Source organism: Brassica napus, chromosome C1 (genome assembly GCF_020379485.1).
Source record: "Brassica napus cultivar Da-Ae chromosome C1, Da-Ae, whole genome shotgun sequence".
NCBI lineage: Eukaryota > Viridiplantae > Streptophyta > Magnoliopsida > Brassicales > Brassicaceae > Brassica > Brassica napus.
This window is the reverse complement of record NC_063444.1, coordinates 13500596-13516446: the sequence shown is the minus strand read 5'-3', so window position 1 is coordinate 13516446 and position 15851 is coordinate 13500596. Positions and strand designations below refer to the sequence as shown.

General features: G+C 35.9%; 2 protein-coding genes and 1 long non-coding RNA gene across 3 annotated transcripts; all 3 read right to left on the bottom strand.

Annotated features, from left to right (window-relative positions):
• Positions 1-2359: 2359 nt before the first annotated feature.
• LOC111215562 lies at positions 2360-3320 on the bottom strand. Its single transcript, XR_002664454.2, has 3 exons — positions 3020-3320; positions 2828-2925; positions 2360-2743 (listed from the first exon to the last, which is right to left on the bottom strand). It is a non-coding gene; the product is annotated as an uncharacterized LOC111215562 (long non-coding RNA).
• Positions 3321-10491: 7171 nt separating this feature from the next.
• LOC125579822 (ATP-dependent Clp protease ATP-binding subunit CLPT1, chloroplastic-like) lies at positions 10492-11402 on the bottom strand. The gene is made up of 3 exons (XM_048743683.1): positions 11302-11402; positions 10995-11101; positions 10492-10682 (listed from the first exon to the last, which is right to left on the bottom strand). The coding sequence occupies exons 1-3, from the start codon at positions 11400-11402 to the stop codon at positions 10492-10494; spliced, it is 399 nt and encodes a 132-aa protein (XP_048599640.1).
• A 188-nt stretch (positions 11403-11590) lies between these two features.
• LOC106439700 (protein trichome birefringence-like 18) lies at positions 11591-14641 on the bottom strand. Its single transcript, XM_013881202.3, has 4 exons — positions 14273-14641; positions 13431-14043; positions 12657-12931; positions 11591-12576 (listed from the first exon to the last, which is right to left on the bottom strand). The coding sequence occupies exons 2-4, from the start codon at positions 13897-13899 to the stop codon at positions 11764-11766; spliced, it is 1557 nt and encodes a 518-aa protein (XP_013736656.2). The 5' UTR covers positions 13900-14043; positions 14273-14641; the 3' UTR covers positions 11591-11763.
• Positions 14642-15851: the final 1210 nt, after the last annotated feature.

The following is a 15851-nucleotide window of genomic DNA, read 5'->3' as shown; positions in this document are numbered from 1 at the left end:
GAGGTTGAGAGCCAACCATGGTATGGAGGCTCCGGTTCAGCATCCGGTGGTTACTACACCTCCTTCCCACCTGACGACGACGATGCTGGGGCATCTACCCCCACCTACTATCCATAGGAGGTACTCCTTTCTCTCCCTTGTATATACCATTTCCTTTTTGCATATTAGTTTTCTTTTCGGTATCTCTCTCTTTACTTGACAACACAGAGACTGTGTAACTCAAGTTTGGGTGAGGTACCAAGCATTTGATCATATTTGCTTTGATGTTGTTTCATGAGTCATGCATTGCATACCTATTTGCATAAAAAAAAAATTAAAAAAAAAAAATTCATTTAGTTTGCATCATTTTGCATTTCTAGGAGAGTCTAGGGCATATAGGTTGCATTCACTTGCATTGGGAGCAATGATTTTAAATGCCTTATAAAGAACACTACGTTTCACCTGAAAAGCTATGCACCTCTCGAAAAGACTTATATGTTTCGTGCCTTTAAAACTCTTCTTAAAACTTGTTGATTGCTGAAACCTAGTCTTTGAAGCCAACTACGACCCTATTTGAACTAAACAAACTTAATGCTTCTTGCTTAGGGTTCCTTGTGTACTGAGTCATGGCTATACACACTTGAGTTGTCGCATCTTTTATGCCAATCTTTTTTGACAAACTCTAGTGGTAGACCACTCCCAAAAACTTTTCCCTCCTTTTAAGTTTTCATTGTTTGATGAGTGAGGCCTTCTTAGGAAAGTCTTACATGTGCATAATGTTGAGAGTATCGGGAACGACAATGCTTGATCTTCATTCTTGCTAGATTAGGCACATCATTGTCTAGCTATAGATGGGGGTGAGTGTTGTAAAGTTTGATTTGGGAGTATCAGAAAGTGGAAGGAAAAGAGTGAACTCTTGTGCTTAATTGACTAGTCTTTATGGGATAAGTAGAGAAACTTCTAGCTCAGTTTATGAAAAGTCTTGGCCCCCGAAAAAAAGAGAAAAAAAAAGAGAAAAAGAAAAAAAAAATAAAAGAAAGAAAGTGGGCTAGCAAAACTGTTTAGAGCTAAGTTTTATTTTGAAGTTGAGAAAAATCCTTATGAGATTTGAAAGAAAAGAGTTTTGTGTGCAGGGTGTTCTTGAGATCTTTTGGTGAGAGATGTGAGTTGGGCTTGACATTGGGGAAAGATTGTGTAATTGTATGTTTGGGAAAAGGGTAGGACAATGGAGATTGAGCATTGTATGCATGAGTTGGTCTCTTTCTTAGATATATTATGTGCAATGTCAAGGCTACTTGTTTCGAGAGTAAACCACCTTAAAGATTTTATGTTTCGAACCTCTTGAATCACTTGAATAAAAACCTTCCCTTACCCAAATGACTTGGACCGACTGACCATTTGCAAGAATTCACTAGATGTTTTGTGCATAATGAATGTGAGAGTTGGTTGATTTGAATGTGTGGATGCTTGATGATGAGTGTAGGGGCAAAAGGAGTTGAGATAGGACTAGAGAAGCTAGAGTGTAATAAGAGAGTGTGGTAATTGTGTTTGCTAGTTGTGTTTCTTTTGGCTATGAGCTCCCACCTTCAAACCTCTCTCCCTATGAGTTCTAGAAAGTTCACTTGTGGACAAGTAAAGAACAAGTTTGGGGGAGTTGATATCTTGCATATTTCTATTGTTTTATCCATTCACCCATGTGCATTTTGATCATATAGATTAGGATTTAGCCGTGTTTAGGTTCACTACAAGAAAATAGTAATATTGCAATAGTAATATATTGTTGCAATATGTTTATTTATTGTTGCAAATATTAAATTGCAATAAAAATGTGACAAATTTTAATTTCTTGCAATATGAATGTTGCAAATCCATATTTGTCGCAGATACGTAGTAAAATTAGCAACAAATTGAGTTGTTGCTATATATGTCATATTTTTGCAACAATTTCTTATAGCAATTTTGTTGTATATTTATAACATTTTTTGTAACCATAAATGGTGGCAAGTCATTGCTACTTAAAATATATAGCAAACAACATTGCAAATTTACAATTATTCTTTTTTGAAATTTAGTAATATTAATGCAACAAAATTTTTATATAAAATATTTTGGACGTTGCAATTTAAAATCATTGCGAAATTTGCTATGTAAAAGATATAGCAAATGTTGTTGCCAATTTCCTGTAATTGCTTTTAAATAATTGATTTGGTGCAAATGTTTTTTGACGGTGACTACTATATGGTTAATAATTAATATTCTAATAAAATTAGTAGATATTAACTGTGTTGCATAGAATAATTATTTTAGTATTCTATTTTAAGAAATATTAGGTGTGTTATTTATTTTTATGTTATATATATTTTATAATAAAAAAAGTTTTAATGACCAATTTTATTAAATAAATAAATTATTAAAAAGTTCAACGATGCATTAATAGAGAAAAACCAGAGATAATTTAAAACTAGAAAAAAACTAATAAAACCTTAGAAAAAATAACAAAAGCAGTCAAGTAAAACTTAGTTGTTGACATCCCTCCATAGAATAGCTGACATCCTCGATAGAATAGCTGGACAAAGGATCGCTATCATTTTTCCAAGCTTTCAAGTTTGCTCAGCCTTTCTTTGATATACCTTAAATAAGTACCACCATCGATCTTTTACTTTTACGTGTTGCGGTGCAGTTGACCAGTTTCGATATATATGGGCTAGGATAATCAGATCGAATGATTGTTCTTATCTCACTAGTGATTGAATCACGTTTGAACCTATAAAAAAATAGAACGTAACAGAAAAATTTAAAGTGACGTACATGTAATATATATATATATATATATATATATACTTTTTACCACAATGATCCATTCACTTTGGAAGGATTAAGAACACCTAAGACATTCCTTGGCTGGGCTGCTTCTTGATTATGACCATCATTTGCCATCTGATTCATCTGAAAAAAATTACCAGACTTAAAACTTAAAAGTAATTCATGAAGGATATAAAACGCACAAGGAAAAACAAAAGAATTTCTGGAGATGAGTTACTTTGGAAGAACTACGGTCTGCAGAAGTCAAATGAATTATTAAAAACACCGGTATAAGCTCTTTATATATATGGAAACAATAAAATCTAAGTGAATCTTGATAATGGGTTATCCATATCTGTTAATATATTATTCTGTAAACAAACTAAAAGTCAAGCTGTAAATGCAATATAAGGCGGAACTACATTTGATACAATAAAAAAACATTCTAGTAGTTGCCAAGAAATTACGTAACAAGAAAGATCACGTAAACAAAGGAATTACGTAACAACCCATTTTGCAACAATGACGCAAAAGAAATTTGAGAAGTTACCTGCGGCTGTTCTGCACCTTCCTCATGTGATCTACGATCTATCCGACGTAGTAAAACATGAACTTTGACAGAGAAGAAACAAGAATTACACTAAAACTGTATTAGTAAAAAATTAGATGTATCTCTGGATAAGAAAGATATTTAGAGAGAAGAGGCGAAGTTAATTAATAAATTCTTAGCAATCTAATATTAAAGAAGTGGCAACCAAAAGTACAAAAGTACATAATTAATATACGAAAAACCATTTAATTTCTTTTTATAAAAAAAACATATAATAAAAAATATAATCACTGTCACATTTTTTGCGATATATTTTTAATTTTTTTTTTTTTTGCAAATTAGCAATGATTTTAAAATGTTGAATGTTGAATGTTTCTTGCAAAATTTGCAAGATATTTTTTTATGTTGCAAAATGTTACAATTTAGTAACGAAAATATGAAAATATGCAACGTCTGTTATAGTTGTTATTTTGCAACAAATTTGTAATGAAACTGTAACGAATATTCTTTATAGCAAAAATATTGCAATAATCATAACAAATTATTAACGAAAATGGACGTTGCAATTTTTCTGTTGCAATAGAGCTATTTTCTTGTAGTGGTTGCATTTTTCATACATGAGTCCTTATCAGGTATTGGAGTACCACATGGAGTTCTTGGAGACATTTGGGTGCAATTAGAGTTCAAAAGAAGTGTTTAAAGTGATCATTGGCCGAGCACCTTACCGAAGCGACTAGTCCGGAGCGACACCATCAAGTCGCTCTGATCTCCCTATCAGAGCGACCTTACCAGAGCGACAGGGAAGAGTCGCTCGCGTTTTGATCACCCGGAGACGCGAGAACGAGTCCGGAGCGACCTCTCGCAGCGACACAGCGAGGACGCTCCCGAAGCATGGAGCGACTTCACGGAGCGACAGGGAAGAGTAGCTCGCGTTTTGATCACCCGGAGACGCGAGAATGAGTCCGGAGCGACCTCTCGCAGCGACACAGCGAGGTCGCTCCCGAAGCATGGAGTGACTTGTCGGAGCAACGAGCGGAGGTCGCTCGCGTTTTCATCACTCGGAGATGCGAGAACGAGTCCGGAGCGACCTCTCGCAGCGACACAGCGAGGTCGCTCCCGAAGCATGGAGCGACTTGTCGGAGCGACAAGCGGAGGTCGCTGCGCGTCATATTTCTGCTCGAACTTATGATTTCTCAAGGGTCTTTTGGTCATTTCATTATGCACGTTTTTATTTTCTAAACCTATGTTTTAATACTCTGTAAGCCACCATGAGGCATATCATCTTTGGTTCTGAAGAAAAACCACCAAAAACCTTTGGAAAGTCATCTCTTGAATCAATTGATCAGTTTTGTTATTGAAATTCTGTGTTCTTATATCTATTTTCTGTGTTTCTCTACATGATTAATCTGAAATCCAACATGGGTTTAAGAGGAATCATGGAGATTAGTGAGTACCTTTTGAATTCATGGGTTAGGGAGATTAAGGGTGATTAGGTTAGAGCTAGGATGTTTTAGTGTAGATCTTTCATATTTCCTTGCTAACAGAGTGAACATAATGCATCTTCTGAGTTGGCCACTCAGTTGTTGATCCTTAGGGATTTCTCACCCGAAAGGTGTTCGAGGAAATGCCCGAGACAACTCTTCTAAGCTTTTAGCATACTTTGCCAAAGACATTTGTTGTTAGAGGTGCTAGGATAGCCATTGGACTTGCTAGTTATGATTGCTTTCATATTATTCAAACATCAATTGTGTTAGTAAATGAACATTCATCTAGACATAGAGTCTGTTTAGGATTGTGTTCAAGCTTAAGGTTGATAGTTTGATTGATCGTTTGTCATCCTTAATTCGAAACTTGATCACCCGAGGTCTAATCCCTATATCCATGAGTTCTCTTTTCCCATAGTTAAGAAAGTATCATTTAGTTATTCCTTTTAGTTAGTTATAGTTTAAAAACTCTTTTAAAAACCATTGGCTGCACTTATATTAAGTGATTACTTGCATTCTCGGTGCTTTGATATCTCTCAGAACTGGTTCGACAATCATTGATACTACAACATTTGTCTTAGAAGCCTTGAAAACTCCTAACATCATTCCACATTAGAAACAAGTATGTGAAGAAGCATCATACGTGGAGGTAGATAGGATTCTGTCTCAGCAGTAATCCATATGACACATCAAAAATAACAACATTCCATTGCCTTAAATCAGAATGTATATGACTGTCCCAAGTAGATAACATAAGACATTTTCTCAAATTTCAGTAGCTTCTGAAACAACAGCTTGCAGCAATAGAGGATGACGAACTGTGGATATGATGTGCTAACGATAGCCATAAGAACTTGACCAAGAAGTAGCTTGAACACTGTCATATGCATCAGTAACACACGATCAAAAGAACATAGTGGATGCAGAACATGATCACAAAGCCGCTTCAGTAAACTGAACTTGTTGCAGATACAAACTTCTCTAATAAGTGATGAGGTGCTGACCCGGAAACATCTGAAGAGTAATAGAAGAGTGACATGGCATAACGTTTCCGCAACAACAATAAGCAGACTAGCTTCACAAATCAAGAAGACTGAAGATCCGAAACAAATATATCTTGGCCAAAAGACAAACGTTGCAACACCTTGTTGCTTATCAGGAGAGATCAAACATAATAGGATGTGTAAATGCCAAACCATTACAGGGGTATGAACATCCTTTTTCAATTATCTCATGTGTGATGCAGCATGAGAGCTGGACTGTAGAACTCTCACAGCAACGTGATATACCGCAGGAAGATCAGTCACATATATCACAAATATTGCAGTGAGATCTAAGTCATGGATATCATCACCACAATTATGATGCTGCCTAAAATGCTATAACCAAAGTTCCCCTTTTCTGTGAGAACCTCTATCTTCCAAAATTATCCATATGACAACAAAATCACCATGAAAGAAGTGATCATAGCCTATATCTCTAGCTTTATACCTTAAGGCTTGGTTTCATAGATCAATCAAGGAGGTGAAGGAGATTTTCTGATGTAGATAAGTATTTGAAATATTTTCAAATATCTTATTATTTGTTTTATTAATTATTTAGATAATTATCTTTAATGTTTTTAGGGTTTTATGGCTTTTTTATATATAGCCGTTTAGGAAATTTATATTCAATTTATGGAGTTTATGATTTGATTAATATAAGTTAAGAGATTTTTCTTTATTCCTTGTTTACGGCTAGAACATAGGTGTTCTCAACGAATTCAAGAAGATATTGATCTTAGGCATTCTTAAATTAAATAAGATCATTGTATTATTCTAGTTTTCCGGGTATTTTCAGAATCAACGGATCTCTAGTTCTATCCTATAAAGCTTCCGCTACATCATTTTAAGACCTGAATAATCGTCGAGGTGACTTTCTGGTGGTCTTGGAAGATAACCATAACTGAATTCACACTTGATCTTGGAGTTATCTTCACTTAATAAAGTGGATATGGATGATTTAGCCAAAGAACAAGCTTGAACCATTTTGAAGTATACGCAGAAGCTATTGAATCAAACGAAGATGATGATGATGATATCAAAGACGATAGGAGATGATGATGGTGAATCACCTTGAAGAAACAGATCCGATGACGGATCAGACTCTGATCCAGAAGAAACAATGTAACTTCAACAGAATCCAGCTCAAGAAAGGATCAACTGTGATCCAAAAAGAAAGCTGAACAATAACCATAGATCAACTCTGATCGGAATAAGTCGCACAAAAGCGAATCAAGAGGAACGAAACCGCAAATACGATCAAAACTGATCGAAAGAATACACGATCAACTCTGATCAAAAGAATACACGATCAACTCTGATCGGAATCGCACAAAGGCGAAAACAAGCGGAACAAAGCCGCAAAACTCCAACGCAAACGAACTCCACCGCACAATCAACTCTGCAACGAACTCTGTCGGTGGGAAAACGATCAACACTGATCGAAAGAAGATCAATCTGAGATAACCTCTGATCCAGAAGAAATTGTCAACTCTGACAATGACGAGACAAGCGGAACAAAGCCGCAAACAAACACTATCAATACGATCACAAAGAGATGAACACAATCAGAATGAAATGCGATCGAAACGGGATGAGCGATTGAGATGATAACAAGATGATGAACGATCCAGTGAAACGAAGCAAGCAGATGGAAGAAGATGGAGCGGAATGAAGATTCTACGAAATGCTCATCACCACCAAGAAACGAAAACAAGATGAAACGAAGTTGAATCAGTAACACACAAGCAAACGAACTTGACCAAGAAGTAGCTTGAACACTGTCATATGCATCAATAACACACAAGCAAAAGAACATAGTGGATGCAGAACATGATCACAAAGCCGCTTCAGTAAACTGAATTTGTTGCAGATACAAACTTCTCTAATAGGTGATGAGGTGCTGACCCGGCAACAGCTGAAGAGTAATAGAAGAGTGACATGGCGTAACGTTTCCGCAGCAACATTAAGCATACCAGCTTCACAAATCAAGAAGACTGAAGATCCGAAACAAATATATCTTGGCCAAAAGACAAATGTTGCAATACCTTGTTGCTTATCAGGAGAGATCAAACGTAATAGGATGTGTAAATGCTGAACCATTGCAGGGGTATGAACATCATTTTTCAATTGTCTTATGTGTGATGCAACATGAGAGCTGGACTGCGGAACTCTCACAACAACGTGACATACCGTAGGAAGATCAGTCACATATATCACAAATATTGCAGTGAGATCTAAGCCATGGACATCATCACCACAAGTATGATTTTGCCTAAAATGCCCTAACCAAAGCTCCCCCTTTCTGTGAGAACCTCTATCTTCCAAAATTCTCCATATGACAACAAAATAACCATGAAAGAAGTGATCACAACCTATATCTCTAGCTTTGTAACTTAAAGGCTTGGTTCCGTAGATCAATCAAGGAGGTAAAGGAGATTTTCAGACCTGAATAATCGTCGGGTGACTTTCTGGTGGTCTTGGAAGATAACCATAACTGAATTCACACTTGAACTTGGAGTTATCTTCACTAAGTAAAGTGGATATGGATGATTTAGCCAAAGAACAAGCTTGAACTAGTTTTGAAGTATAAGCAGTTTTGAAGCCAGTTTTAGATGATATCAAAGACGATAGGAGATGATGATGGTGAATCACCTTGAAAAAACAGATCCGTTGACGGATAAAACTCTGATCCAAAAGAAACAATGTAACTTCAACAGAATCCAGCTCAAGAACGGATCAACTCTGATCCAAAAAGAAAGCTGAACAATAACCACGGATCAACTCTGATCCAAAAAGAAAGCTGAACAATAACCACATATCAACTCTGATCGGAATAAGTCGCACAAAGGCGAATCAAGAGGAACGAAGCCGCAAATACGATCAACACTGATCGAAAGAATACACGATCAACTCTGATCGGAATCGCACAAGAGCGAAAACAAGCGGAACAAAGCCACAAAAATCCAACGCAAACGAACTCCACCGCACAATCAACTCTGCAACGAACTCCGCCGGTGGAAACACGATCAACATTGATCGAAAGAAGATCAATCTGAGATAACCTCCGTTCCATAACAAATTATCAACTCTGACAATGACGGGATAAAGCGGAACAAAGCCGTAAACAAACACGATCAACACGGTCGCAAAGAGACGAACACAATCAGAATGTAACGCGCCCGAAACGGGATGAGCGATTGAGATGATAACAAGATGATGAACGATCCAGTGAAACGAAGCAAGCGGAAGGAAGAAGATGGAGCGGAATGAAGATTCTACAAAAAGTTCATCACCACCAAAAAATGAAAGCAAGATGAAACAAAGCTGAATCAAAGCAAAAGAAGCTTGAATCCCGATGAATCGAAGCAGAAGAACCAAGATGAGATTGGCTCTGATACCATATTAGATGAATTGATGCTGAACAGAAACGATGAGAGATCACACTCTCGTGAGGAAGAAGGAGATGAACTCAAGATATAAAAATGAATATTATCTATACTATTAAAGCAGGATACTATTTTAAAATTTTAGGATTATGCCCTTAAATTTTCATCATATTTACAAAATAATGGAGATATTTTATATTTATGGTAACAAGTAAATTTTCTTTACAAACCAAAACAAAACCATAAATGCTAATTTACTATTAGCATTTATTTTCGGTAAAACTTTATCATATCCATAGCAATTTTTTTTTTGAATAATTAGATACTTCTAATCATATGAAGTATATTTAATTTTGCGGATAATAAATAAATTAAATTAAACTAATATAATTTATTTATGAGATACAAATTAATAATGTGTTTTTGTAGTGTATTTTCCTAATTCTGAGAAATAACAAATCATAAACTTTCCTTTTTTACAATTTCTATAGTTAAGTTTTATATGTTTGGAACAAATATATGCATCTAAGTAAATAAATAAATGAATGATCATTAAAAGTTAAAATCTGCAAAGAAAAAATATCTTTCATTTTTTCAACTTATATAGTAGTGTTTTTATATAATTGGAACATATATATGCATCTAAATAATTAAATAAAATATTATCATTAAAAATAAAATGTGAAACAATAATATTAAAATATATAATGAGAAAATATCTTTAGTATATAAATATAATACTTTAGAATAAATTAAAATTATTATAATATTTTTCTAAAATAATAACTTCTTTAAAAACAATTTCATAAATATAAATATAATTTTTATAAGATATCTAATATCTATGATTATAACATAAAAAATTAATAAATTTTAAATGTATATGGTATTCATATATAAAAACACATAATTTTATAATTAAAAAATAATATAACTAAAATTTTTTTATAGTTTTAAAAGAGAATTAACCCCGCGCTTTTAAAGCGCGGATCAAAATCTAGTTTCTGTTAAAGAGTAAAGTTGATGTACAATCACTATATAAAGACTAATAATATATCCGGTACAAACCACCGGTTATCAGTAAACCAACAACTAATGTGTAAACCACACTCTTATCTCTAGGAGGACCAAATCCCCAAGAGAAAGTAAACAGTGATTAGTTCCCCATCCATACCTGTACAGTTTCAGTTGGCTATGACGTATGGGAAACAAACACAAGGGATTGAGAAATATTAAGAGAGTGGTGTTTATGCAACACCAGATTTCTTCTTTTCATCAACGGCCCAGTCAATGGCCTTTCCAGCCGGTTCAGTAAGAGGAGGATGCTCCGGGCTGAAAAAGTACATGTCTGATTTCCCTAGCAGGTTAATTGTCTCATCTCGCACCTTAAAAAGTGTGACTCCATTCCCTCTCAGGAGCTTAGCAGCTGCAGTAGTACCTGAAATGAAAACCAACACCAGCAAGGATAACAAACTATGATGCACCGGGACGGATACGGGGACAGAAACGGGGACGGAAACGGGGACGAGAAACGAGAAAATTTAAAAATTATGGGTATGGGTACGGCAAATATATACTAGTAAAAAATATAAAATATTTATAAAAAAATAAATTTATATAGTGAATCTAACATAATTAGATATAATTTACTATAATATGTCTATTTTGCCAACTAAAATTAGAAGCAAGATAACAGTGACAGTTAAAAAACAATTGCACAAGCATTATGTCCCGTGAAAACTAGTCTTACTCATAGCTATGTTCTCTAACCGTCCCCAAGCTGTACCAGTGCTGTCCCCGTGAAGTACCCGTCCCCGAAACGTTTCCGGTACCGGTACGGCACCTAAATAGACGTCCCTGTGCTACATAGATAACAAACGTTAGTTAACACATATAATCCGAAACGATTTTTCATAAGTACACTTTTGAATAGCAGAAATAAAGGTCATGAGAAGCTAAACAATATGCTGTTCATTCTACCAAACACATAAGCATTACACAACCGAATATAAAGTTTCTGTTTTTATATCTAAGAAACAAAAGGATAGAAGTAAAACCTCATCCTCACTGTTGGGACGCTAAAGACCGTGCTGGCTGATGTTAAGCACCGTGCTTGGCAATGAAGCAGTGGCCCGATGGTTGTGTCACAAGAAGCCATTTTCACTCTAACAAACCCAAGCAAGCGCCCTTGGGTGAGCGATTAGCCGATTACTACTCAGCGAGTTGTATTTTTCACAAAAATCCCAAATCTATTCATTATTTTCATTTTAAGCACATACTTATTTAAGATTCGATTTTATCCCTTAATGTACCTCCGAAATAGCAAAATGTAAAATGAAACAAAAAGAGAAAAACAAAATAGCTTTCAATCTCAAAGAAACAAGCGAACGTGGAAGAAATACGATCCAAAACAATCCTAATTCTACCTCACCGTGGTTGACAAAACTCTACAAGTGAAGTGAGAGTTTATGTTTGGTTTATCAACGATCAAGAATCATAATAATAGTATATGTAACTCATCAGCTATTCCTTTTCCTGCCTTCCACGTCTCTCCTTATGAGCTCCAACACCATTTCATTCCACGTATCAACCGGTCCCGGCATGCACCAGTGCAAGCAGTCCTGAGGCGGAGGCCGTCCATCAGGTCCCCTTTTAGTGATCTTGTTTGGATCCGGACTCCTGTACGGACCAGGATGGCCATCATGTCGATACCCAAATGCCTCTGTAATATCCATCAGCTTTAACTTAACCTTTGAGCTCTCCGAAACTCCCTCCACAGCTTGGTTAAACCCTGTGGCTTGCTTCTCATGCATTACCTCCGTGAACCCGTTTTTCACCAGCTTCCCTGGAAGGATGGGTTCTTCTTTCCCGGTGCACGAGCCTCCTGTGTTCCAAGCCCCACCCTCGTAGTGATCAGGCGACCATGTTCTCACTATGGTCAAACCCGTGTAGTTAGGGTGTGTAGCCACGGACTTTAGGATTGTTTCAACTGATATTCCGAATGCTTCCACGTTGTTGACTTTCATGGGTTTTGATTTGTCCGGCCACCATAACTGGCCTCCTACGATCTCGTCATTGAGTATGTAGACAGACTGCTTTGCAAACCAGTGCCCTGAAGAGAAGACAATCACGTCGAATTTGGGAAGAGCTTCTATTATGCGCTCATCAGGAAGGTCCAGCTTTAGTTTGGTGACACCTTCGGGAGCATAATCGAATTTTTCGTTGAACTGATGGACGAGCCAAGATGACCATATACGAGCAATCATTACTGATGATGACTTAAACAACCATCTCTGCATCTTCCGGCTCCCACGATTGACCGGCGTTTCAACCTGTAAAAAGCAATCTACGTTACAATCAACCTTTATACAGGTTTTCATCATCAATTGACTATTGAAGAAGAATTACTTGCCTGCCAAAGAAGGCACAACATGGATTCCATTTGGTTACGAGCTACTGAATCACCTATAAAGGCTAATGTCTTGCCTCTCATTAGCTCTAGAAATTTCTTGGCATCAAACCGAGGAAGGTCACACTGAGATGGTTTCCATCTCCAGTTCTCGTATCCCTTGTCAGATCGTCCATTTCCCTGGCAGTTCTGCATCTGCGTTATGACGGGGCATGAATTGTTCGTGTACACAGGTCCCTCCGGATCATAAAACCAGCTACCTTGATACAAATCACACTCTACAAGCAATAATCAAAGGTGGAGTGAGCAACAAATTCAAATAACAGGATTAGAAAACATGGAGGATCCAGAGAAGCAAATAACTGAAGTCTAATAACTATCAAGTAAACTTGATAGAAATGAAACTGACATGAACAAAGCTACGAAACTGCTTTTCTCATACCAATTCACCAAACCAGAGAGAAGTCTCAAGCAAATGCCCAACCAACGTCCTAAAACAATATACAGTATGCCAATACATTTTTACAAGCCCAGCCCTCACTAAATGCTCTATCACCAACTCAAAACCACTCTAATCTTCTACATTCAATCCTAAGGTTAGATACAGTAGACCTCTTTTCTTCAAAACTTATCTGAAAACTAAGCGATTGGTCATAAAAGTGCACAACTCAATTTACAACATTCCCATAGTAGTTTACTCTTTGGTTTACAAAACTAAGCTACGACAAATCAATATGTTCCAAATTATGGAAACTAGCGTCTTTAAAAGACCCGTACCTGGTTCTGCTGAAGCGGTTTTAGAGTCATCATGTGGAGAAGATGATACTACACTTGGAGTGTCTCCAGCCTTGGAAACATTGGTGTCACCTTCACCTGATCCAACATCAATCTTCTTCTCATCCGCCTCCTCTTTCCCATCCACCAAAGGTTTCTTATCACTAGCAACAGCATCAGGTGAGCCCAAGCTAGAGTTAGAAGTCAGATTTTGATCTGAAACACTAACGTCACTACCCGTGTAAAGGCCTTCCACGGTATGGTTGCTCAAGGACAAAGGGACTTCAACTAGTTCAGGAGTCGCATTCCCATAAAACACACCACTCACTGATGAACCAATAGGGTACGAAAGACGAAGCAACAATCCGAAAACAAAGAAGGATGCTAATCCCCCAATAGCAATTGCAATGGTGGACACCTTCGCAGGAAAAGCAGCACCGAATATAGAAACCTTAGGAGATCCCAAAGCCATGGCCTTTCCCGAAAGAGAGAGCTTATAGGTGATAAGTCACACTATCAACATTCTTCTGTCCAAGCAAAAATGATTTCGATTGCAATCTTCCACACACTATTTATTGCTCGATTCACGGTTAAGATTCTCCTTCAAGATCTGAATCTGGAAGCACAACGCTATTAGAAGGCATACTAAAGGGAACAAACAACATCATCGATCTCAACAAAGAGTACACTAACTAGCAAATTAACAATCAAACCAACAAGATCATGTGAATCCAACTCAGATTCAGCACATAGCATATACTTATTCAGCATCAGATGTATTTCTTCGCGAGACAGATCCAACATGCAAAATAACGAACAAGAAAAAACAAAGTGAATCTATTAACCTTTTGAAAACTCGGGAGAAAATTTGCCAGTGATGAGGAATCATATGATGCTTGTCGTCGTCTTGTTCGTAAAGCGAGCTCAGGGAGAGAGATTCACAGGAGAAGCTTAATAAACAAACAAAGAAATTGTGAAAATCGAATTAACAGATTAGCTAATTAAAACGAATTTACTGGAAAAATTAATCATTTGTTTTCTTCTGCCGGTGCAATGAATGCCGTCTACGATCAATCGAGACGGCGCGTAGTTGGTCACGCGATAAGATAAGTTACGAAACAACCCTTCTTGGTAACGAAGGTCAACGCCGCACGCATAGACTTCGCATTGATGAGAATATCTATTATTCATTTGTTTACGCTTCTTTCGACCACCGACATGTACATCCACAAGATGAGATAAATAAACACTACAGAGGTTGATCAAAAAAAAAACACAAACACAAACAGATAATAGTTTTTTGTCCAACGCGTCGCTTCTCCGACGAATGTAGAACTTGTGGTTAAGAATTTGAGTACGTTTACGCTCTTTAAGGTTTGGAGGCAACCATTGATCAACAAAACACCATTAATCGTCTACGTTGGTTGCGTCACATTGACATGTGGCAAGCAGAGTCGGTTATAAGATATCAAGGCTTCTAATCGGGATTGCAAGGCTGGACATGCTTTTAGTTGACCTATGATTAAACTACTATGTTATTATTATACCACAAAAATAAAATATTAAGAAGTTAAAAAAATAGAAACTATCTAGTGGTAATGGTGATGGTGATGAAGTTTAATTGTAATACTTATAAAAGATTTAAAGGGTCACTCAAAATTCAAACAATTGAAAGTTTCCCAACACAAATCATTGATACCTTTAATCGCCATATAACTCTAAAGGTGTAAATTATACAAATATAAAAAATATATTATTTTTAATAATTTAGAGATTTTAAAGTAATTTAAACCGGTAATATGTAAATAAATATTTACTATTAAATAAAAATACAAATGTAGAATAAGATGAAATTCCTTAATAATAATTCATGAGAAATAGAATCTACTTTCTTATTCATCTACTTATAAACTAGGTGTGGGCTCGCACTTTGTACGAGTTAATATATATTTTAATAATTTTAGTTTAATATTATTTTTATATTTATGCTAATGTATTTGATTAGATAAAAATATTAATTTTTGTGTTTTTCTGTCTTTTTAACCAAATTTCAATTGTTTATTGTGTGATTTTTTTTTTATTGTTTATACATAATTCTTATATTTAGAAATTGAATCTCAATTTAAATGAGTTTCTTTTAATATTAAAGAGTTTAATTTTTAAAAAAATCTTTATTTTATTAGTATATGTTCTTGACCACATAGAACTATGGAGAGAACTTGAATAAAACTCAATAATACATATTATCGTGATTTTCATGATCAGTTTAAAGATCTGATACTTGGTTTGCATACAAGACCCAATGTCCATGTTAAACATGTATCACTAAATATTAAAAATTTAAATTGGTGTCATGTCATAATAATAGAACAATATTAATTAAATTAAGTGATGATAGTTTCAATAGTTTCTAGTTTTAGTTTT